The sequence below is a fragment of the Lacerta agilis genome, chromosome 3 (genome assembly GCF_009819535.1).
Source record: "Lacerta agilis isolate rLacAgi1 chromosome 3, rLacAgi1.pri, whole genome shotgun sequence".
Classification (NCBI taxonomy): domain Eukaryota; kingdom Metazoa; phylum Chordata; class Lepidosauria; order Squamata; family Lacertidae; genus Lacerta; species Lacerta agilis.
Window position 1 is genome coordinate 86,275,197 of NC_046314.1, and position 25,934 is coordinate 86,301,130.

Sequence of the window (25,934 nt, forward strand, 5' to 3'; positions counted from 1 at the left end):
TCCCATACTGCTGATTTTGAGGGACTTCAACATGAATGCCAAGGTGACAGGTTCAGGGGTGGATCAGGACTTCATGGCTGCAATGTTGACCATGGGGGCTATCCCAACATGTCACTGGCCCAACGCTTGTGGCAGGCCACACTCTGGGCTTGGTTTTCTCAACTGAGCAAGAGAGGTTGATCTGAAAGTAGGGGATATTGACATAAGTAGATTGTCATGGTCAGATCCTGTTAAGATTGAGTACATACCACCTAGTATTTCTCTGTATAAGTACAATGTCAGTATATATATGATACGTTCATCAGGGTTGTGTGTGTGTGTGTGTGTGTGTGTGTGTGTGTCTCCAAGCCCACCTCCTCCATAGCCCCTGGAACTGTGTACCCTCTTATCCGATTCCTTCTTTTCATTTTCAGCTTGCTTTATCTTAGCCCAGCTAAGCTTCAGACATATTTCTAAGAGTGATCAATCCAGTAAATTCCCAGATCCAAGGACCATGGGTAGGCAAACTAAGGCCCGGGGGCTGGGTCCGGCCCAATCGCCGCCTAAACCCACCCGCAGACGGTCTGGCAATCAGCATGTTTTTACATGAGTAGAATGTGTCCTTTTATTTAAAATGCATCTCTTGGTTATTTGTGGGGCCTGCCTGGTATGAGTAGAATGTGTGCTTTTATTTAAAATGCATCTCTGGGTTATTTGTGGGGCATAGGAACGCGTTCATATTTTTTTCCAAAATATAGTCCGGTCCCCCACAAGGTCCGAGGGACAGTGGACCAGCCCCCCCTGCTGAAAAAGTTTGCTGACCCCTGATAAAGTTTCCCCTCTAAAGACCAAGTAGACTCACCTTTCCAATACAAAAAAGACAACCTGATACAATACAAACAACTTAAAATCACACACATCAAACTTCACAACCACAATGTTGCAATTATCTTAGAAATACCAGTGATAAAAAAAATAATGCAGGAGTTTGAAACAGACTAGCCATATGGGAATTTTGTGGTTCAGAGCCATGTCTCACTTTTATAGGCTTTCTTTAATTCCAGCTATAGGAAATGATTCCATTTGAATTCCATTTGCCTTAAGGGTAATGAGTGGCGATATGCCCCAGTTCCTGCTAGTTTCATGCTACGCTAGGCTATTAATGGAAAGCATTAAACAATGACTTTTATTTCTCCTCACTTCTGAGCAAAATGTGAGTCCAGAAAAGCTGCTGTTGCTGTTGCTGCTGCAGCACTAATGCTCACCAGGAATAGAAGTAACAGAGCATTAGTGATGCGCCTGCATGCAATGGAATCAATTCCAACTGGACTGCTGTCACTGATGTGGGAAATAAGCCCATTAAAAAACAAAGGAAGCCCATCAATTTTGCACATATATTGTTTTCGCCTTGATAAAAAGGATGCAGATATTGCCAATGTGTATTCCCCTGGGTTTGCTCCGTGGGAATCTGCACTGCAACTGAATTCAGGGAACTGCTTCACTTGTTATGCTTTTCACAGAGAGTAATGTGATTCTATGTAGGAAAAAGCAACAGCTACTATGAAGAAAAGGGGAATCTGCCTGATTCCAACAGGCTCTGCATGTTGAAATAGACAGAGTATAAGAAGGACAAGTAATCCACTCATCCTCCTTGCCCCAACGAGACTGCTGTTATGCAAGGGGGAGAGCAGGTACAAGGCTGTTGGCCCTGCGTCCACCTGCCACATGCCCCTCTCACTGCTCCAGCAGTCCCCCATGCACTAGGGGCCGAATGCCTGCAGCAGGAAGCCTGCTCTACTTGAGTTGGTTCCCCAAACTCTGATCTTCCAAGATCTTCACAGTGGAAGCCAACCTGGTACTGGGCTGCAGGAATGGAGAAAGAGATATGCAGGAGGGGATGGGAACAATGGACTCCTCCTGACTCTACCACTCATGTAATAGTAATCACATGGGAGTGGGAGGGGTACAAGTAAATAGGACTCAAATCTCCAGTGCTATCCTCCATCTCTCTCCCCCAAAGTAAAGGAAGCACCATAGCCTTGCCCTGGACTTCTCACCAGGGACAATGGCTTAATAGCAGTCCCCATATTAGCCAAAATGAATGCAACAACTGAAACCTAAGGAAGAAATGAATGCACATGGGAACCTTCATTTCAGTTCTTTCATTTTTGTTTTAGTTTTCAATAAGGTGGTTGTTTCAAGTACAAAGCCTTGCAACACAAACGGATACACCAGTACAACAACTCTTATTCAGGCATTAAAGACCCCAAATAATTAGAATCATGGGGGGGGCAGTGCTAGCTGGCCCACCCTCTCTGTCTCATCTCTGTCATCCAGCCCCACTGGGTTGGAGGAGAAGGTCTGCAGTGGAGAGCTTTGGGTTTAGGGTTTTTAATTACATGGTGCAAACTTGAGGATTAAAACTTGCATATCCAAGATACTTCCCTCTAATCTTCTATTCAGATACCAACGTGTATATAATTTATTGCAATGTGACAAAACCACCCTTATCTAAACTTATTTTAAATTTTGTATCTTTAGTAAATTGCAAGACTTGACCTGTGCTGGTATTTTCAGTGTGATTCCTAGAAGACCAAAATCTAAGCTGTTTCTGCAGTAGGTCAATTTAATTAAAGTGTAATTTAATTAACTTTGGCATGGGTAAATAATTTATTTCAGAGCAGCCAAGTGAGAAGTTCCCAAATGTTAATGCATGTATCACTTGTAGTCCAGCTCTCTCTCTCTCTCTCTTTCTTTCTGTAACCAGATGTCCATAGAAAGATAGCATGTGGCTATCTACTGCATATATTTGTTTTTCTATATATCTACATATAGAAAATCACAGCAACCTATATTATAGCTTCCCAGTTCTATTGTGATATGCACTTACAACAACCCTAAGCAGTGCTGAAAGGCTAAGCTGCCTTTGGATGTGAGATTAAGAGAGGCCGTTTGACTTCCAAAACATTTGGAAACCAAAACACGGCTTCTGATTGGCTGCAGGAAGCTCCTGCAGCCAATCAGAAGCCATGGAAGCCCCATTGGATGTTCAGCTTCCAAAAATAGTTCGCAAACCGGAACAGTCACTTCTGGGTTTGCAGCGTTTGGGAGCCAAAACATCCGAGAACAAAGCTGTTCGAAAACCAAAGTACAACTGTATTCTGATATATAGTATAGTTAAAAGTTAGGGGGTAGCTAATCCACATTAAGGAATCCTGAATATACATTAATGATAGGCAAAATCCTCTAAGCTTGATTTGAAATCAGTTCAATACTTGTGAATTTCTTTGCTTTGAAAACTTAGAAAAAGCTTGTCTATTTTTCTAAGAGTTTGTTCCCAGCTCCTAATGTTGCCTCTTAATGACTTGTTCACACTTTCGCTTGTCCCATGCTTTCTAGGCATGAGTCTGAGCCATTTTCTGTTTGCCCTGCTGCTTTTCCTGGAAAATCAGCTCTTTACAACTGATTCAGAGCAAACATCAACCTGCAGAAAACCCAAGTAATGTTTGCTCCAGTTCAGTGGCAAAGAGAGAGGAGATTTCTTTACCACTGACCTGGAGGCAGTGGCATAGCATGGGTTGCCAGTGTCCAGGGCCATGCGGAGGGATGGAAACATTTTTCTTCCTGGGAAGAAGCAGTGGGACATGTGGAAGTCTGGATGAGCCTGTTTTGTTTTCAATTTTGCTATTATAAAACACTTTTTAGTGAATTATCAACTGCCTCTAGAAATCCATCCACATTCCGGACACTAATCACAATACAGATAGAGATATGCAAAAGCTTCCAAAGGGTGGTTTTTCAGGCTCAAGAGAACTAGAATCATAGAATCATAGAGTTGGAAGAGACCACAAGGGCCATCCAGTCCAACCCCCGCCAAGCAGGAAACACCATCAAAGCATTCCTGACAGATGGCTGTCAAGCCTCCGCTTAAAGACCTCCAAACAAGGAGACTCCACCACACTCCTTGGTAGCAAATTCCACTGTCGAACAGCTCTCACTGTCAGGAAGTTCTTCCTAATGTTAGGTGGAGTATTCTTTCTTGTAGGTTGAATTCATTGCCCAGTGTCCGCTTCTCTGGAGCAGCAGAAAACAACCTTTCTCCTCCTCCCTCCTTGTATATATTTGATCATGGCTATCAAATCACCCCTTAACCTTCTCTTCTCCAGGCTAAACATACCCAGCTCCCTAAGCCGTTCCTCATAAGGCATCGTTTCCAGGCCTTTGACTACATTTAGAACTACATTTAGAACTTTCCAGTCTAAATATGGATTGTAAGTGACTTGAGGCAGTGATTTGTGTTTCGCTTACGTTACTCTGTAAATAACTATTTCACACACCATATTTCTTATAGACTAAATATTGGACTTTGCACAATCTGATCTCTCTCTCTCTCTCTCTCTCTCTCCACCAGATGTGTGTATACATTTTAGTGCCACTTTCGTTATAAACCTTTACCATTTAATTTCTTTAGCACATACCTAAGGGAATAGAACAGGATATGACTTTAGCTCTTCCACATACTTTTGTTTTTGAACATATTTTGAAAGCGCTCCTGATTAACTGAATGTGCTGACTGCTTCCATATATTGTTTTATTTCCCCTGAGATCACACAGAGTATACATTATGGGAACAGGGTAAGTGTGCCATCCAAGGGAAACATCGATGTGATTATCATTCACAAACGTGCACAGATGTGCATCTGACCATATAAAAAAGAAAGCAGTAAAATTATGTGTAGAAAGTTAATATTAAGACAAGACACGTATACAAACATGGATGCAGTTAAAGGGGGAAATGTTACCATGGCAACACATAAATAAATTATTACTCCTAAATGATGCTAGCAAAATACTAAAGCTGTCTTCAAAGGAGAGCATAGATAAATGGAACACTGTTAAATGGAATGAAGCAACTATGTCTTCCTATGGAGAGAGGAATGGCTAAATAAGACAAATGTTGATATTTTTATCTTATACATTAATTATGCATCCCATGTCAGTGTCCCCTTTGTATTAGCAGCCTTTGTGTTCCTTCAAGAGTCAGAAAGATGAAATACACTTTCTGCATAATATCCCAGGAGACAAGGTAGCCCATATAATGAAATCCATTTTTTCCCTAGGGCTTTAAGTTGAACAAAGAGCTAAGACTTGGATTCTAACAATGCAACAAACAGTAAATGTATCCTTTGCAGCAAGAGATTATCAATACTGTGACCTCCCATATTTCTATATCAGGCACAACCAGGAGTGTGGGAAAGGCCCTGAGATGAATAGAAACTCTTGTGGCTTCCAGCCAATTCTTTCTTTATTAGACAGATTTCCAGTTAATAGCCCCAAATGGTTAGATGATGTATGCTGTCAATGAAAGCTGTAAGGGAAAGGTTTTCTGATAGGTAAGGAGAGCTATGTGTTTGAATGCTACACTCATCAGAGTGTGGAAAAGCTGGTGAGACTGTTTTAGATGAAGAGGGGCACCTGTGTGTGTGTGTGTGTGTGTGTGTGTGAGAGAGAGAGAGAGAGAGAGAGAGAGAGAGAGAGAGAAAGTTTGCTAAAGGTGAAGTCATTGGGGTAGTGGTTCCACTGACCTGAAGGCAGTGGCATAGCGTGGGTTGCCAGTGTACAGGGCCACATGGCGGGATGGAAATGGGATGGAGTAGGCATGCACATTCAACTGCCTAATGGCATCCGCATCACCCAGGAAATCATAAGCACAGAGATTAGAAAAGAAGAATCGCTCTGTTGTTTTGAGAGGTCACTTCCTGGTTGGCATGGAGAAGCTGTTTTTAATGGAGCCCAGCAACAGAAGTATGCAGCTATATTGAGGCAGCATTGGGTGTTGAAATTTGGCACCCTGAACATTTTTTTTAAAAAATATATACTTTATTGAGTTTTGCTTTGATTAATTATATACATTTCCCATTCTTTCTTCAAAATAAGTTAACTTATACATGAATGTAAACCAAAATACTTCTTCGCAAGTGACTTCCCTTCACCTTATTGCGGCTTCTTATTTCTTCCTTACCTTTTTAACTGTGTTGTTTTCCTTATTTCACTTCTCTTACATAATATATATTATCTATCTGTTATTTACTTTGCAAACTTCAGTCTAAACACAAAGATTTTGTTTGAGAACAATGTTTTTTTCCAGGTACTCTTTAAAACAGTCCCACTCATTTTTAAACCTTTGGTTTGGTTGATTTCTAATTACTTCTGTCATTTTTGCTAATTCCAAATATTCACACAATTTGATTTGCCATTCTTCCTTCGTCAGTGTCCCATCCCCTTCCCAATTTTTAGCGATCAGCATTCTTGCTGCAGCTGTAGCATATAAGAACACCCTCCTTTTAACATTTGAGATATCAATTGTCAGAATACCTAGAAGAAAGGCTTCTGGCTTCTTCACAAATATTTGTCCAAAGATTTTTTTTAAAATTTTATCACAACCCCACCACATATGGCACATTGTTCCTTCCATTTGGGTGCTTACTTTTGCCTGCATAGGTTCCCTGTACAAAACACACTGAGCTTTAACAAATAAACCATGAGCCAACTGAAATGTAATCATTTAGTTTTAAATAGCTAGCACAAAGTAGGAACCCTATCAAAAAAAAAACCAAAAAAACATACAGCCCTGCTTTATAATTTCCTTCACTCTACAACTTCCCAGAGCTGCACTACCCTGCATTCCTCCTCCACTTCACCAATGAATGGCACATTTTCTCCTAGAATGCCAAGTGTAGGATCAGCAAGCAGTCTTTCTTGGTCATCATGTGGAAGTGCAAGAGGAGAAGGGACTAGTATGTAGGTTACCAGATGAAAGTTAATTCTTTGCACACAATGGTTGGTGAAAGCCAGTGAGGAGAAAAGGGGTGTTCAATACCTCCCCCAGAAAAGAAATATGTGGTGGCTGCTCTACCCACAAGTTAAAAGCAAGTTAAAATTGAGAAGTGGGTTTGGCCCTTGGTGGTTGCCCCAATACGGGCAATTTTCTGTCCTTCTCTCAAGAAATCCAGACACCCATTAAACTGAAAGAGGAAAAGAATGAAAAAGAAGCATGATGTCTCCTACCTGTCTGATACATCCGTGAGAGGCCTGAGCATCTTCTGCCACACCCCCAATCCTTTTCTATTTTCCAAGTGCCAGAGTTTCCTGCTCTGTTCCTTCCCAGTCTTGTTCTCGACAAGGACCAGGGAAACATCTCCAAGAAAGATACCATGGAGCAGCCATGACATCCGGAGCTACAAGTAAAAGATCGGTACAAAGCAAATTAAAACAGGGTAATCACAACCAACAATCTCTTTTCTTCCACTTCCACCCACGGGGCCACCAAACTCCTTCTTTCCTTAAGGATGAACTGCACTGCAATACGCTGGCAGTGGGAAACTTATGGTCCAGGGTGTTCCCCCGCCGCAGAAAATATTTTACTCACTCTCCCCTTAGCAAGTGCTGTGCAGGTTTGTTTCCACATAGCAGCAGCATGGCACTGCAGAGAACACGAGAAGGGCCTGCTGGCTCAGGCCCATGACTCAGCAACCTGATCTCAACCAGATGCTTATGGGAAGCCCCAAAGCAGGAACTGAACACAACAGCATTCACCCTTCTTGTAATTTCCCTGCAACCGGCAGCCGGAAGCATATTGACTCTGACAGTGGAGATAGAACATAGCCATTGTAGCTGGTAGCCACTGATAGACCTATCCTCAATCAGTTTGTCTAATCCTCTTATAAAGCCATGCAAGCTGGTGGCCATCAATACTTCTTGCAGGAGCAAATTCTACAGTTTAACTACGTGCTGTTAGAAGACAATATTTGCTGCCTGGATGTTGCCTGTGGACATCTACTCTCCTTGCCATGCCATATACACCATGCTATGTTCTACAGAAGCTGCTGTGCAAAACAATGGACATGGCAGAGATATTTAGGGGACCATTTCAGAGAAAGGGCTTTTAGCCCATCTTTAAGCACTGGCCTCACCTCTCGAGTTCCACTGTCACCCCCCTTTGCTTACGACAGAGTGCTTTGCTTTCTGTATAACGCAAGTAGTCCAGGAACCAAAGTCCTGAATTTCCTTCAGTGCAGCGCAAGCATTTGTTTGTCTTATTCCAACTTGTCTTACGGCCACTTCCCACATTATATTGTTTACACAAATATTTAACAGGTAAACTATTCATTCAAGCGTCATAGTGGTTTACAGCACTAAAATAATACAATACAAACTTCTTTTAAGATCCGAACTCCAAAAAGCAATGACAGTGAGTGGAAGTGAAGCTAAAAAGAAACCAAAAGAAGTGCAAAACAGCAATTAATGCCACCAAACCAACTGATACGGAAAGCATTTCACTTGTTTGCACAAGAGGCTGTCCAAACTGCGCTTGAAACAGAATTCCGTAATCCTGGAGCTGCAGCAGAAAATGTCTGTTTCTGGTGGAGATTTCTGTAGTCTCTCCATGAGATAGAATACAAAGAAAGGCCTTATGAGAAAGGGTCTTATGGGGGAGACTTTCCTAAGATCAGTGCTTTTTTTCCGTGGGGACACAGGCGTATGCATACCCCTAAACATTTTGTGAATCTAACGGAAGAAGAAACTATTTTCTAAAGAAAATTTAGTTTCTTCTCTAGCACGGTGAATCGTCAGTTCCATTGCTACCCTTGATGGCGGCCTCATTTCCTGTCATGGTGTTTCCTGAGTCTCAGGCAGAAGCAAGTGTTTAATGTGTGAAGTAGGTGTTGGAATCTAGCATGGTCAGTTTCTTTATATTTACTGTACACCCCCCCCCCCGATTTGAACTATAAAATGGTGATTTTCTTGAGTCAAAATGAGAATCCCCCTAAACACTTTTTTTAAAGAAAAAAAGCACTGCCTAAGATAATCCATTTAGGGCTTTAAAGATAGGACATACACAGGCTGGGAGCCTCAATGGTGCCCCTCTGGAGGTCTCACCTGGAGCAAAAAAAATCCAGCTAGGTCCCCCTCCCAGCTGCAGCTCTGCCTAAAGGAGACTGTTCCACTGTTGAACAGTTCTTACTGTTATGAAGATCTTCCTGATGTTTAGTCAGAATCTTCTATCTTGTAACTTGAATCCATTGGCTCGAGTCCTACCCTCCAGAGCAGGAGAAAGCAAGTTTGTTCCTTCTTCCATGTGACAGCCCTTTAGATATGTGAAGATGATCGGTGATGACAACAAACCTCTCTGAAGTTGCCCACCTTCAAGTATGGTTTAGGTTCAAACTGTGCTTGCAAATGGACATTTTCCTTCTGCAGACCAGCTTTGAATGCTGCTTTGTTGCTCTGTGTTGGAAAAAAATATATCCATTGGCGGGCACGGTTAGAATCCAAACTGTATCAGCAAATGGATAGAGCAAGAGTTCACTGTCAGCCACCAATAAATTGACCGGCGCATTTTATTGTGGAAAAGCAATAAAATGTTTTGTTTTTCTTTTTAAAAAAAAGAAAATAATGATCAACTGACATCATAATGCCACCAAGTGATGGACAGGTGGGTCGCCCCACCCACCAATCTAAAATGGTCCTTGGAGAGTGGGCGACTTCTGGATCCAGTCCTCAGGATGTAAAATATTCCCTACACTTGTCCAGAATGTTAGTTGGTGGCAAGTCCAGGTTATAGAGGGCTTATAGAACAACCAATTTGTTACTTTTATTAATTTATTTTTTGCCTAGAGGGCTGGGTGCACTGAGAAATCATGCTATATTGACACCAGCAGCATATCAATTATGCTTATGGCTGAAACTAGTTTCTTCTACTGATATTTCTCTTGTCCCCAGTCCCAACTCTGAGTTCCCATTACATGTTTTAGCTGCTGAGATTCCCTTCCCCTTTTCTTTCTGTGATCACATGGATTGCCAAAAAGCCAGGTATGGAATATTTAGCAGCTCTCATTCCCCATTAAATACTTTGCCAGAGTTGTCCACTCAGTTCCCCCTTAAATGCACATCCTCCTATAAAATGGGAGAATGTTAATGCCTGTGTTATCCAAAAGAGCAAGAATCCCTCTCTCCCTTTAGACATGGCCTAATAGATACAAGTTAAAATTGACAGCCTTTTCAGTAATGAACTCTTTTATATTCAGGCAAGCAGTAGAGATGAGCGGAAAGTCTGCAATAAGAGGGTGTTGCCAGCAATTACACCATCATCCCCCTTGATATTCCTTTCAAAAATTAGGGTTTTTTCTACTCCTCTCTGCAGGTTATTATAGACTTTCCAATTACTGTATGATCCGGTGGTATTTGGATTTTTATTAATTAAAGTACCGTACCCCAAAGTGGTACCAAGGATTTCACTTGGGTTTAGTATAATCAAGTCCCTTTGTGACCCTTTATTCCTGCATAGAAAATTATTTCCTGGTGTTTTCTCATTTTAGAACTTGCTGGCTCTCATTGTCAGGTACAAAATGTAATCCTTTACTGTTTGGGCCAGTCTCAACACCTCTGCATTATGAACACTGCAGTGTACAGCTTAAAAAGCAGCAAAGTCTCTGCTAATAAGAAACAGCAAATGAGGTGTGAGGGAGCACACAGATTTTAGCAACTTCAAACTAAATACAACTTGAGAATACTGAAAGGAGTAACTTACCGAGGCTACAATAAATAATAGACTTTTTGGCATCAAATGGATAATAAGAGAACTGGGCCTTTTCTCAAAGCAGTAGGTGTGTTGTTGTTTTTAATCTCTATTTTGAATTGTTTCATATGCAATTACTATCTCTTAGAGAAGCTTTTGCCAGATATTTTTTGCCAGCTATGCTGGCTGGGGTTGATAAACACTGTAATCTAAAACATCTGAAGGACATCAAGTTGATGAAGCCTGCATTATGTACAGGATCAGTCCTGCTACCCACTGACTTGTACTTGGCATTTTTTTTGTGGTGTGTGTGTAAAAATGAGGTGTTGGTACTCGTATCTTCATAAAAGTACCGTGGATGCCAGCACAAAATGGCTGCCATGGGCAACACAAAATGGCTGCCAAGGCCAGCAACAAAAATGGTGCTGGTACTCCATACTGTTGATGACCACCATACACAAAAAACACTGTTGCTACTTTGCCCCAGAAGTCTCTGGTGAGGAATTTGCTCTTTTCTGGTGTAATAGTAAGGCCATGTGAATGCATGGACCAAGAAAAGGGCACCTCTCTAATTTGACAGTATAGCTTTTGATATTAAGTCCTTTTCAGATGTTATAGAAACCTATAACTATGCATGGGAAATATGGAAATGGAATTGCAACAGCAGGCTCCTTCCCTGACCCACATGTTCATTATAACATGTAAAGCTGTGCATGGAGGTATCTACTGTACACTTGTTCTATTTAATCTTGGCCGGTTATGGGAGGAGCTGGCTGTTGCGATTCCACTCCCACCTTCCCATGCACTTTCAGATGTTATTAAAAAACGGACAAACGCTGAAAGCTTTTTAAAAGCACAAGGAAACATGTGACCTTCCTGACCATTGTGGCATGACATAGTACAGCAACTTTCCCCGACTCCAAGTCTGTCTCTCACCATTCAGACACATGATATCACTGCCATCAGCAACATGAGAATTGATATAAATTATGGTTCGGCAGGACTCATGGTAAGATCTCGAGAAGAACAATGAACCTAACTGTACATTACACAGAAACATATAACCACACCTGGACAGCTGAAAAGCTGCTTTGGGATGCTATTCTTTGGAGCAGAGCATTGCTCAACCTTTGGATTGAACAATGAATGCTGATGCACCTTGTGCTCCTGTGCATTAGTGCACAAAGAGTAGTTCGACCCCAATTCATCTTACATTTTAGTACTATAAATATGCCACTTAAATCTACCTTGAATACCTTGATTGATTTCCCATCTTCCTACAATCAATCATGGTAAAAAAATCAAATCAACTTGGACCATCCACATCAATGCTTTTAAAACCACAGCTTCTGAAAGCATACCTTGGGCTAAAGGGGTGCAAGTGGCATGAAGAGAGTCAGGGTCTCAGATTTGTTTGTTTTTGTTTCTTTTAATTCAGAAAGCGGGAGAGCTGACCGACTCCTGCCAACTGAGCAAAATGTAGATGGCCTCTCAAATTATGCTGGCTGATTGTACCGAAGGCAAATGATGCCAATTGCCTTTTGTTCACCCTGCACACAACCAAATGAGTATTTTACTCTCTCTGTGTGTATTTGCTGTCAACAGGAAGAATGTAGAATGTATTGCTAGGGTAGGTCAATTTGCACAACCAAATGATGTAATCCCCCCTCCCACCATCAAGTATTTACCAAAGTGCCAGATCTAGCAACCCAGGGAGGTTATACTCCTTAATAAACCAGCCTTTCTCAACCTTGGGTCCCCAGATGTTTTTGGCCTACAACTCCCATCATCCCTAGGTAGCAGGACCAGTGGTCAGGGATGATGGGAGTTGTAGGCCAAAAACATCTGGGGACCCAAGGTTGAGAAAGGCTGCCTTAAATGATAGGCCAGAGTTGGGTCAGGAACAACTCCTTAATCCCTACAAAACCTTCTTTGTCAGACTTGCTCAGTCATCTGAACAACTAGGAGACCTATTTCTTCTATCTATTTGGGCCCCGTCCTGATCTCGACAAGAGCCCCATGGGGTGTGGTGAAGCAAGGTAGTGCTATGAGAAGGTCCGGGAAATAACTTGCTGCAAGATTTAAGAAAGGTCTGAAGCCTTTTCGTCTCCTCCAGGACCAAATTATTCTTCCCTGGCTCAACTCCTTCCTGGGAGGTCTTAAATAGGCAGGACTTTGGCTTGGAGGCTAGTCCTCCTCCTCCTCTTGGACAATTCCCTCCAGGACTGTTGCCTGAATTGATGGGGAAGGGTATAAACTTCTGATTGATCTCAGAGGTTATGATTCAGAAGCTTCTGTCTCAAGGGTTCACCCAATTTGATGGGCCTGGACTCTGGCACTTGGATTGATTTCCACCTCCTTTGCCTCTAGCACCTCCTTTGCTTCTACAGATTTGGTTATCCCTTCTTTATTTGAGTCAGAGCCCAGGCTGCTGCATGGGCTGGGAGTCCTCACAACCTTGTCCTTAATTGCACAGGAGCCAACATTAGGCAACAGAAATGCCTGTATATCGTGAACATGTCTGTATATCCTGAAGCTGTGCCATGAGCCTGTCTTTCGAAGCTTGTTATCAAACATATTAGACTGAAAGCATTTGGTAAATTGGAATGGATGCTGCAGTTTGCACACACGTCAGCTGCTTGGATGAAAGGAGTTATTGGCATCATACATGGGAGCTCAGCATATCTGCAAAGAGTAAATACACAGGCTGTAATGAACTGGCTCAGATTGAATTAGCTGGCATGCTGCCTGAATGGATGCCTTTGGCTTTCATTTCCACAGTTCCTAAGCTCTGTAGTAGGACATTCCAAGGCCTTTAACACCTGCTGAAGTGAACAAGAGCAGGCAATGATCTGGATGCCCCAAGCCATGATGCTCCAATGAGACTGGCGTTCATTTTGCAGATGATGGCAGATGGCATTCTCTGTGTGCGATGGAGCCTAAAGCAGACTCCGGGCATGTTTAAAAAGATATGACTCTAGGATCTCATTGTTATTGTTTCTGGGTTCCCCCCCCTCCCAACCACTCCCTTGATATACATTTCCAGTTTGTTATTCAGAAGCCAGAAACACTATTAAGAATGTAATCAACCATCCTGGCCTGACATTGACTCACCAGTGCTTTGAAAGCCTTACTGATTCACTAAACAGAAAGCTGTACAGTGAATTAGGAGAACTCTCTTGTTGGTTTAGTCCAGGGGTTAAAATAAATTGCACTCAGGCATAACTTGAGCAGCAACCATGCCTGCGTTGAACTGTGATTACCTCCCTGGGCAGCCTACCAGCCATGAGATGCTCCTAAACATCACTCTAAACTACAAGATCAGATGGGTTCTTGATCCTATCGGTTCCTTTGAAATTGCATAGAATGAATCAGAGTTCATTTCCAGGGCATGTGGTAATAATTACTCAAGAAAAGCATGCAAGTTGCTGGCATCTTTCACATGGAAGAAATGAGGGCATAAACTATCGCTGGACATTCCATATCCTTGGGATGAAGTTTGAGTCCATTTATATTTTCTTGAATGAGAACAAGCTCTGTATCACTGAAAGAGCCAGAGCTCTGCTTTTATAACAGCAGAGCTCTGAAGAGTAAAATATGAGTAACCTTGGATGGATACATTATATTTTCATCCATCAGATATCGCTGGCATAATTAATCCTAGTGTAGAGGAAATTCAGCAACAAAAGTGGTTCAGGCAGTTTACAAGATTAGAATCGCCACCTGGACCATTTGAAACCTTTCTGTCAGATTTCTGCTACCTGGTCTGACACGCTTTCTCGCTGATGTTAGGCTATGCATAATCTGAAGCCTGCACTCCTGTGTACTTAACATACGCAAAAGAGCAATGGCCTTATTCTTCCTACTCTAGTAGAGGTGGCAACCTAAGCAGGAAGGTCGCCTATGACAGCTGCTTAGTAATTAAAGTTTTATCATGCTGGAGGCTTCTGACTTCTCCATTATCTATTGCATGGCTCAGGCAGGCAGATTGAAGAAGAGATTTGTGAGTAGAGAAGTTTGAAATTTTGTCCTCTAATGTGAATGCCCTGATTTGGCAAACGGAAGCTCCATATTCAGAAAACTCAGAGGAAACTTAATCATACAGTAGCTGCATGGAAGGGGAGATAGCAGCTGCAGAAGAATATATTTCAACACTGATCTAGCAAAGATTTAGATGGGTCTAATCCTCCTGTGACTTGTGACATCTCTACAAGGTCAAAACATGTTTTATGGGTGGGTAGATGGATACATCATTAGGGGCATGTAGTTTACTATCACTTGCAATGGAAACAACTTTTCCCTGCTGGAGTAGAGGAAGACTCTTTAAAAGAGGCATATATAAAATATGAAGGTTTGACATGCAGGGAAGTGCTTATCTGAAATATTCACACCTTTGCACAAATTGGGTTGGGGCTGCTTTGAGTTAGGGAAGTCTCTGAACATTTTATTTTCAGAATGGACGGGCAGTGCTATGAGAGCAGTATTTTAACACCCTGCTTTTGCTCACAGGTGCAAAGTGAATAATGAAAATCTAATCCCTTCTGGTCTTTCCAATGAAAAGATATGAATCTGCATAGGGCAGGAGTGGCCAACATTTTGGGCAAATGGATCACAAGTCCGAGATATCAGACAGGGCTTCTATACTGCCTGCTAACTAGTGTGTGTGTGTGGGCATACACATAAGGTTAAAGGACTGGTACAGTTATCGAAAGCCAAGAGTATACAGTAGTGTGGACTGTGTCACTTGTCCTTTTGCCTATAAGATCTAAACTGCAATAATGTGCCACAACAAAAAGCTTCCCCATGTTGCCTACATCATTGGTACTTCCAGGTAGTTAACTGGTAGGACACACGATCTGCATGCAAAAGGTCCCAGGTTCAATCCTTGTTTTTTGTTTTTGTTTTTGTTTTTTTATGAATAGGTGATGGGAAAGGCCTCTGTCTGAGAACTTGGGAAGCTGCTGTAAGTCAAGGTATGCAAAACCAGGTTAGACGGACAAATAGCTTCCTGTGTTTCTCATGGTTCAGGTGGGGACATCATTCCTCAAAACCCCATGCTATCATATCAGCTGACATGAGGATTGTCCACACTGGAGCAAAATTTGGATTTGCACCAGCTGGTCTCCCCATCAATGTTGGGCCATGCACAAGATGCCCTCCCCATCTTAGTGTCGTCTTAGACTTTTCTCCCTTTAAGTGTGAGGTTCTTCAATCCTTGGAAAGTCTGAAATGGCAAGGATTTTTAAAAATGTAATGGGGGCGGGGAGTTCAGGGCAGCACTAGGATGGGGTCTACATTTTGCTCCACGGTGGACAAGTCCACAGTGTTTGGGGGATAAAGCTACTTTCCCAATCTCATAAATATTGGTTAGCTACATTCTGAACATGAAGCAAACTTCTGCTGAGGTAATGACATGGAAGCCCAGCTGTGGTAGCTCCTGTTTGAAAGAGTGCTGGACAGATGCAGACTCACCATACATGCTCAGGAATACACAAAAACCCACATCCCTGGACATTGAGGGTTAGGGGGCATAGAATGCTCCTACATACACAGGACCAGGGTCTGAAGTTCCCCCCAAAGTGATGGGGTTTATGTGGGAGACTTGGTGAGACAGGGCTCCAAGGTGAAAACTTCACTGAGACACTGAGTTCAGTTCAACAACATCTTTCTGTAATCTACTGTAAAATTCCAATTGCTGGCCTGATTGTGAAATGCCCATTTGAGCTGTCACAGCTAAAAGAGGTCGAGGGGACGGGAGGAATTTTAACACGTAAATCTAAGCCAATCCGACCGGGAAATGCTGGAGAGGAAATAAATACAGTATGGGAAAGCAGAATTTTAATTTCACCATCATATTTTCCAGCTATAGCTCCATTATGAGGATGATCACTTGCTCCTATCCTCCGGGATAATTAGGGGGCAAGGGCTTGCTCCTCTCCTTGCAATAGGCTTGGAATGATGTTGAATTATTCTGGTCACATAGATTGATTGCTCCAGTAAAATAGTCTTCGAAGCCTCAAGCCAGGGCTTGTTCAGAGCCGAGGCTTCTGCACAGTATGAAAGGGAAGAAGCAAGAACCATTGCCAAAATCTGTTGAGCCTTTATTACCAACAGCTGCAATGCTGGATCTGCATGGGCGACTTTTAAGTGTCACCGGGAGTGACAGAGGTGGGGCAGTAATAGATTGCAACTTTCTCTTCCACTCCCCAATACACTTTCAAATGCAAGTTTAATTATTCACTCTGTTTATGGATGGGGGGGGGGATGAACACACCTTGGGAAATCATTCACCCGGCTTCTGACAGCAGGCAGATTATGAGAAATATTCACACTTGCTGGTCTGTGACAAAATGGAGGTTTAAAATATTTACATCTTGCATGTGCTGCAGGCATGAAAGAAGGAAAGAAAGGAGAGACTCTTGTAAAGGAAGAAGCAATGGTAGGCGAGGAAATTGAATAGGTGTGTGTCAATATGTCAATCGAAATTGAGGTAGCAAGTGTCTAATTGTCTGAAGAAAGATGTCCACTAGGGATAAATGCAATCAAATAATACAACATAAAAGTCTCCTAACCTAAGCTCAGGAAGAAAAATCACTATAGCAGAGGGATGTTGTGAGAGAAAAGGGGAGCCAAGGGATAATCTAGACAGTGTGGGCATGCATTAAACACAGGGTTACTAGTTTGGATAAAGTGCGGGGGGAGTTTTGAAGGAGGGGAGGGAAAAGTTTCACTCCTCCCTGTGTTTTATTTATTTTGGAATGGGAAGGTGTAGGTGTGTTGCCTGTTTGGAGAATGGTGGCCTGAGCATCATCAATTTGCCTTCTGTGAAATGGGCATTTTGTGCTACTGCTTTGATTTTCAAAGGCCAAGGCCAAAAAATGTTTAAGAACCCCTGGCTCATGCTTATTTTGCCCTTTTCCATTACGACTACAGTGGTACCTCGGGTTACAAACGCTTCAGGTTACAGACTCCGCTAACCCGGAAGTAGTACCTCAGGTTAAGTACTTTACCTCAGGATGAGAACAGAAATTGTTCTGAAACAGGATGAAAAGAACAGAGTACAGTGGTACCTCAGGTTAAGAACAGTTTCAGGTTAAGGATGGACCTCCGGAATGAATTAAGTTCTTAACCAGAGGTACCACTGTACTCTGTTCTTTTCATCCTGTTTTCTTCCATTAACTTTTCTAGTTATAGAGATTCTCGCAGCTGTCTGTGGCAAATTTGGGGCAGCGTATGAGGCATGGATGGGGTGGGGGGTGGGGAGTCCTACTTACACCAACACAAGTCTTTCCCTCTGCAGAAGGAATTAGCTGAATAGTTCCCTATGTATTCTCTTTGCTCTCATAGCAAGATGTTAACCCCAAGGTGACAGCTGAGGGAAGGAGGGCCCGCCTAGAAACAAAGGAAGCTGCTGTGGTCAGACCATTGGTCCATCTAGCTCAGCATCATCTGCACTAACAGCCAATGATTCTCCAGGGTTTCAGACAAGAATCTCTCCCACACCTACCAAGAGACACCAGAGACCAAAACTGGAACTTCTTGCATGCAAAGCAGATACACTATTGCTGAGCTTTCTCACCTCAGCTGGAATAACTGAGGACAGTGGGCACACCATCAAGCTAGTCTATTGAGCAACTTCATCTTATGTTGAGTTACACTGCAATAACTGGATTTGCCACCCTTCCATAAATACCTGTTTCCATTCATATCTCTGGTGAATGTTGCATAAACACTTGATCCTGACAACCTCCCAATTACTGTAGCCATTCATGCTGTGTGCATGCCTGGGTTTTGCAATTATGCACCTAAAACTGCCAGAGAAGAAACTCTGCAAACCAGCTCAACCCCCCCCCCCCAACAAACCCTATTCTTATTAGGGTTTTTTGTTAGAGAGTCTCTTCTTAAGAAGAGATAAAAACAACAGGAGCGGGGAAAGGGAGGGGAGAAGGATACAGGTGCCTTTGCTTGCCTGTTGCAACACTGTTTTTACACTCCCAACACATAGTTATTTGTCCTCAATAACCAACCTGGGGCTCTCTAGATTTTTTTTTTTTTTTGACTACAGTTCACATCGGCCCCAATGTGCACTGGGTGCGGCTGGGGGATTTGGAGTCTAAAGCATCTGGAGGGCACCAGGATGGTGAAGGCCGCTTTACAGAGTTTGCACTGAGACTTAAGAACCGTGGCTCTAAATGGGCATCTACAAGAATTCACTGAGCGCCAAATTCTTTTTGAAAAATGTAGAAAATGTTGGCATTACTAATAAAACAGAAAAATCAAACTTCAGATATATGGATGCAATGAATCTGAACTCTTTGGGTACACTTATCCAGGATGCTTTTGTATGATCGAGCAGTTCCTATTTGCACAATTCTGCTGTAATTATTTCTACACACTCTGCAGCACTAGGAGGCAAAGCGGTTTCCAATTTTAATTTTATACGCCTCTTGGGTATGTAATTTTCCTGCTGCTGCTAAAGAGCACCGGTGATTTACATCAGCGATGTTAATTACTTCTAAAGGCCAAACATGACAGTTTTCATTCCCTCCTTACTTGAGTGAATTTATCATTCACAGAAGTACAATAGTCGTTCAAAGGAATGGGCAGTTCTGGCTTGTCCCCTAACCTACGATTCTCCTGTCCCTGTACAAATTAAAAAAGAAATCTTAAGGAGAGCTTTAAGTCTGGGACACATTGATCTATCATCCTTTCCCATTGGTCTAAGGATGAGTGAATCTGTCAATTTGGTTTCTCTCCATTTTTCACTTTTTCCAGTCTGTGTGTCTTTATCTTCACAAAAACTAATTAGCATTTTAATGTGAATTTTGCCCAATATATATATTTTTGCAAGCAAATTCCCTAATATAATGCATTATTTGTGTTGTTTTTTTTTACTAATATATGCATTTTTATGCATATTTTATCCTAGTTCAAACATTTTTGTACACATTACTTAGCTGGAAAACATTTCAGATTTCAGAAAACTGCAAATTTTGAAGTTGTGCTTCAGTTCATGTATTATTTTGGGAAGTGTGATTAGGTAGGTCTGCATTTAAATGTGAACTGAACCCAGTTCTTTCATCCACTTTCTTACACAGGACTCTCCCACTTCAAACCCAGTTTTGAAACTTTTTGTGAGTCTTCTTTTTCTTTAGTCAATAACTCCAGTTCACCAGTGGAGGCACTATTTCTCACAGCTGGTTTCAAACTCAGGGTCCCCAAGATCAGCTTGTAAAAGTGAGAGAAGAGTGGAGATAATGGGTCCTCCACTCTTTGCTTGATAAACACAATTGCTGTGTATTTCACTGGGTTCCTTGCACATACATGTGCACAAAGGAATTTACTATGCTGTCCACAGTACACAGAAACATTGGTTAACATGTAGTAATGATTGTCTTTGCTACTTAAAGTGCAGAGATGCTCTACACCACTGAAAGCAGCAGCCCTTGGAATGGAATACCCGACACCGCCCAAGCCATTAGTATTTGTATCTCATGTCATTCAAATCAAAGGGTGATGTGAAGGGCCTTATCACAGCCAGACATGCATCTTCTTGTTTGACAATCTAAGCACCTTGCACACTTTTCCAGTTTGCAGCTAAGCAAGCGTACTTACCTCACAGGGTGAGTTTTTCATGGGAGCTGGAAACACAGCACTAGTCACCACAACTGTTTCTGCAGCTGGCATCTCACTTGTGTTAAGCAAAAGTGCACATTCTGGGAGGGGTCAAAAGGAGGGGAGATAAGAAGGGGGGGGATAAATTTGTTACTAGACCAAGCTTCTGCAAAACTTTGATGGAACATCTGTGCAGCAGAACAGACTATTTGGTTGTGGGTGGGTGCACACACAGACATGCAAATGTCAGGTAGACCCTTATTATAGAGGGATAACACAGCTAAAGTCATTTTTCAGTATTCTTTGGATGTAGTAATGCAGTTTCATATACCCCAGGGTCTCACTTTCAGAATTACAGTGGTACCTCGGGTTAAGAACTTAATTCATTCTGGAGGTCCATTCTTAAGCTGAAACTGTTCTTAACCTGAGGTACCACTTTAGCTAATGGGGCCTCCTGTTGCCGCCACACAATTTCTGTTCTCATCCTGAAGCAAAGTTCTTAACCCGAGGTACTATTTCTGGGTTAGTGGAGTCTGTAACGTGAAGCGTCTGTAACCTGAAGCGTCTGTAACCCGAGGCACCACTGTATATGCAAGTGCCCTGCCGGCTTCTCTCACAAACAATGTTTATCCCTGACTTGGGATTTGTTTTCTTCACTTGCTCCGAATCAAAATGCATCTAACTTTTTTTCAAAAATTTGATTTTGAGTGAACCTCTGCCGTTATGAAATATGCAAAAGTAATATTTCACTGAAGCTTGAGGCTGAAGGTCACTTCTACCATCATAACGGCAACATGAAGAGAACTCCAAAGGAACAGAAATCTTGGTGCTGTGAATTGCTCAGGGCCAGCCCGACACGTTTTGCTGCCTGAGGTGAAAGACAAGATGCCTCTCCTCCTCCTGCGTTCCATCTGCTGGAACTGACTGGATGGGCAATTCAGTCTTACTTCAATCCTGATGATGGGGCTAGTGCCTTGCCACTACTTCCTGCCGTCAACATCTGCCATGTCAGACAGCCACCTCACTCTCCCTAATAGCAGTGTATTGGAAATAAATAAACCTTGGAAATTTTATTTTATTTTCAATGACCTAAGACAGTGGTTCCCAATCAGCTAAGAACTGCGGACCCCCAGTTTTTCAAAAGCCAAGCCATGGGCCCCCAACTTTTGAAATTTTTTATATCTCTATGCAGTGTTATTTTTCTACAAAAAGAGGTGCCAGAACTCACCATGAACACCTCCCTTGCTCTCTTATAATGGCAATGGCACCCACCTAACTTGGTTCTGGTGAGTTCTGGCTGAAAAAAAACACTGTCTCTATAGAAGTTTTTGTTATGTGAGTGGTGCTACAGACCCCCAGGGTGGGTTATGTGGACCTCCTGTGGTCCACTTATTGAGAACCACTGGCCTAAGACAATTAAATTAAATCTGTCCACTCCCCCCTGTACAACTCTGACATACCTTTCAAACAAAAATGGCTATGTTGTGGATTTCCAATATGCCACAGATGGGCCTCTTGGGAAGTTGATGAACTTTGAGTCCAGCCACAGTCTTCATCTTCAAAGGAGCAGTAGAAGCCAGAGGGAAGTTTTTCTGCAAGGAAAATTGCAGGAGACAAAGATCTGACCAGCAATTCCTGAGCACAGAATAAAGGGAAGTGTTTCTATGGTTCTTCTTGGGTGAGCAGATTGTTCCTTCACAGTGCTGCACCAGCAATGATGTATAGTGCTTTTCCCAAGGACTCCAAGAGGTTCAACAGCCATTACTTAGATTACCCTGCAAAGCAGGGTAATTCTATTGTTATCTATAGGTTATAGATGGAATCAGGGCTCAGGTTGCAAGATAGTGCTATTCTCTGAATTTTGCAGTGCAGTGCTCCAGCCAAGTGGACAAAAATTCATATACCATGGTAAAATATGCATCAAGTGTATATTTCACATCCAAATTTACATTATTTTAGGAAAAATCACTTTGCAAAAATATATTAGGCAAAAATGTGTGCATTACAAAAAAAACCCCACACTACAATGCTGATTTAATTTTTATAGTTATAAAAAACCCCACAAATTTCTGCAGAAATGCGGAGAACTGAATTCAGATTTGGAAAAATGAGAAACTGGGAGAATGGAAAGTGACAGATCCATCTACCTCTGTACATGATGTTCCCTGTTACTGTGTGTGTTGAAATCAATGTGGAGCAATTCCTGAGATCGACAGCTCTTCTTGACTACGTGCCATCACTCTATGGGGGAATTTTTACACATTTAATATATTTTACATACTTCAAGGTGGAACTGAATGTAAAATATGTAAAATGCAGATAAAATATATTGAATACTTAAAATTCCCCAGGATAGTAACAGCACATCATCACGATCCACAGCACCCGTTGGGACTTGCAACATTAATTACAACACGCTTAATGGCACTTGTAGGAATCTGGAATTACTTTTAAAAACAGCAGCAGCAGCAGCAACAACAAATCTAAAATAGTTACTGGAAACATGGTGAATGCTCAGCCAAGCTTATACTGTGAGTTTCTGTAAATAATGAGGGAAATTATGAGCTCAAACACTGCCAGTTTGTGCACCCCTAGTTTATTTCAGGTGATGTAGATTGCATACAAGAGCAGCTTCATCCACCTGGCCAAACAAGACTGCTCCTGTACCAGTCATGAAAGCCAGATTAGAATGCATATATGACCGTTTATTTATCATTTCTCTATCCTGAACAATCAGTTCGCTTTTAAGAGGAATTTTCAGCTTCCCATAAATATTTAATGTACCTAGCACACACACACACACTTTTTTCCTTTAAAGGGATGTCGTTGTATCAATAACTGAGAGTACAATGATAGTCCATGCGAAATAGAAAACTGACATACATAATTTTATTTTTGGAGGTTGAATTCATTTTCACAATCAGCATATTCTTAGTGCATCTAAGATCTTTTGCCCAGTTCTCGTTCCTCATTCTTGGTTTTCAATCTGTATTCATTCTGATACAGGTTTTATTCCATTTCAGATTTTATGCTTATATTTTATTGCAATTTTAGGTTTGTTTTGGTTTTGCTTGTTTTAGTGTAAATTCTCCAGAGAATGTTTGTTACTTGAGTGGTATCAGGGCCGTCTTAAAGGGATCGGCCACCGTGGTGCGACGATCCCTCGGCGCCCCCAGTGGGCCGCTTCTCCGCCCACCTCCCTCCCGCGCTGGCCACCCCTCGGGATGAGGGGCGTGGCGCTGCAAGCCGGCTGCCCTCCAGAGCCCCAGCTGGAGCGCTGGGAAGGGCGCGCAAAGCCCCGCGCCGCTCCAGCGCCTCGCCCCTCATCCCCCGAGGGGCGGCCAGCACGGAAGGGGAGGTGGGCAAGCGGGGGGTGAGGGGCGTGGCGCTGGAGCGGCGCGGGGCTTGCAGCTCGCCCACCATTGGGCGGGTGCAGGTTGGGGAGGGGGCGCCCCTGGGGGGCCTGGCGCCCTGGTGTGCCGCGCCACCCAGCCCCTATGACGAGATGGCCCTGAGTGGTATACAAACAAACACATATGAGGGTAAGAAAGATGAGACCTTATCCAGTCGAGTCAGCCATTTGCTATGGGTGCAAGCGCTTGATAAAGGCCCTACATAGGCACCTTTATTCACTGCAATGAAGCCAGTGGTCCATACTGAAGTAAGTTTATATATATGTAGACTGACATGAATGGCAGAGATGGGTGGATCTGTCGATTTCAGTTTCTCTCAATTTCTCATTTTTCTAGTCAATTAAAGTTATCCACATTGCCACATAAGTTTGCAATCTCCCCCCATCAAAAAAGCAAAGGGGGGGAAAAGCCGTCAACGGGATTTTTGGGTAGTTTTTTTCTTAAACACATACATTTGGGTATGCAATGTTGCCTAATATATTTTTAGGTAACGGTAAAGGACCCCTGGACAGTTAAGTCTAGTCAAAGGTGACTATGGGGTTGTGTCGCTCATCTTGCTTTCAGGCTGAGGGAACTGGTGTTTGTCCACAGACAGCTTTCTGGGTCATGTGGCCAGCATGACTAAACCACTTCTGGTGGCGCTGTGGTCTAAACCACTGAGCCTCTTGGGCTTGCCGATCGGAAGGTTGGCGGTTCGAATCCCCACGACGGAGTGAGCTCCCATTGCTCTGTCCCAGCTCCTGCAAACCTAGCAGTTCGAAAGCATGCCAAAAAGTGCAAATAGATAAATAGATATCGCTGCGGCAGGAAGGTAAACAGTGTTTCCGTGTGCTCTGGTTTCTGTCACTGTGTCCCATTGCGCCAGAATCGGTTTAGTCATGCTGGCCACATGACCCGGAAAGCTGTCCGTGAACAAACGCCCGCCGCATCCCCATAGTTGCCTTTGACTGGGCTTAACCATCCAGAGCTCCTTTACCTTTACCTTTTATTACTTCAAAATAATTACCCCAAATATAATGCATTTTTGCATGTTATTTGCACTAAAAAGTGGATTTTATGCATGCTTTGCCCTTGTATGTGCATTTCTCTACACATCACTTCGCTGGAGACATGCACATTTTGAAAGATGGCTATGTTTTGGTCCATGAATTGTTTCAGGAAGTGTCAGTTATGTAGGTTTACTTTTACATGTGAACTGAACTGAATTTCTTACCCCATCCTTAATGAATGAGCCACTCACATAGGAAGACAGCCTTCACCAAACCAGTGTCATCCAGGGGCTTTGGGCTGCAACTCTCACCAGCCCCAGCCGGCATCGTGGAGAGAGAGCGCCAGCCTGTCAAAGACTTCAGTATGACCTCCCAGTTTGCACACACAGGGCTGTGAATCAGAGTGGCTGCGTTCATTGTTGCTAATGCATACCCTTGTACTTTTATTCTTTCTTCTTTACAGACTCTGTTACTTCAAAAATTCTGCTTTGGTAAAGATCATGTGACACATTCAACCTTTTTTTTTAGACCTGGAGATATTTCTTTTTTTTAAATCAATGTGTTTTAGTGCTTGCAATTTTGAAACTCATATTTATTCAATTACTGTCTTGTCATATTAAGAAAGCTTCTATGCAGAAAGTAATATGGATTTTTTTAAGACATTGGATTCCTAGCTGAATCAATATTAAGTCTAATATACTCATGCTCAAAGTGTTAGAGAGGTTTGTGGCTCTGCAAAACTCCCCTCTTCTTCTTTTTTACACTGTTTCCTCTCACTCTTGCCATGGTCCTGTTCAATGAACATTTTATTGCAGCCTGCCCTATTCTTAAAGCTCAGAGTGGGAAACAAAACAAAATAGAAAATAAAAAAAATTCCTTCCGGTAGCACCTTAGAGACCAACTAAGTTTGTTCTTGGTATGAGCTTTCGTGACCAAGAACAAACTTAGCTGGTCTCTAAGGTGTTACTGGAAGGAATTTTTTTTATTTTTTATTTTGTTTTGACTATGGCAGACCAACACGGCTACCTACCAGTAACTGTAGTGGGAAACAAGATTTCCTTATGTTACTGTTGTTAATTTATTTAACATGAAAACATTTACCTTTCTAACAAGTGCCCAATGTCACTTAAAATTAAAAACAATAAAATTAACCAACTATAATACTAATTGTTTGCTTGCTTGCTGCTGTTCCATTGACCTTTGCAGACAATGAGATGGACATGACAGTAATAAATAAAACTCATGAGTGGCGATGAACTGATTTGCTGATATAGGCTTACATGTTTGCCTATCCATCTACCCTAACGTTCAAGTCATCTGTCCCTGAAGTTTTGCTGAACACTACCTCAGTCCAGACAG

The 25,934-nt window shown here is 42.4% G+C and overlaps 1 protein-coding gene across 2 annotated transcripts in view; it reads right to left on the reverse strand.

Annotated features, from left to right (window-relative positions):
* The window catches only part of ALK (ALK receptor tyrosine kinase), a 269,183-nt gene that overhangs the window by 105,198 nt on the left and 138,051 nt on the right, over positions 1-25,934 (reverse strand). For both annotated transcript variants that reach the window (XM_033144624.1, XM_033144623.1), the window contains 3 exons: positions 21,634-21,765; positions 20,174-20,274; positions 7,048-7,217 (listed from right to left, as the gene is read on the reverse strand). In XM_033144624.1, coding sequence (XP_033000515.1) covers positions 7,048-7,217; positions 20,174-20,274; positions 21,634-21,765 — 403 coding nt within the window. The remainder of the gene's footprint in view (positions 1-7,047; positions 7,218-20,173; positions 20,275-21,633; positions 21,766-25,934) is intronic.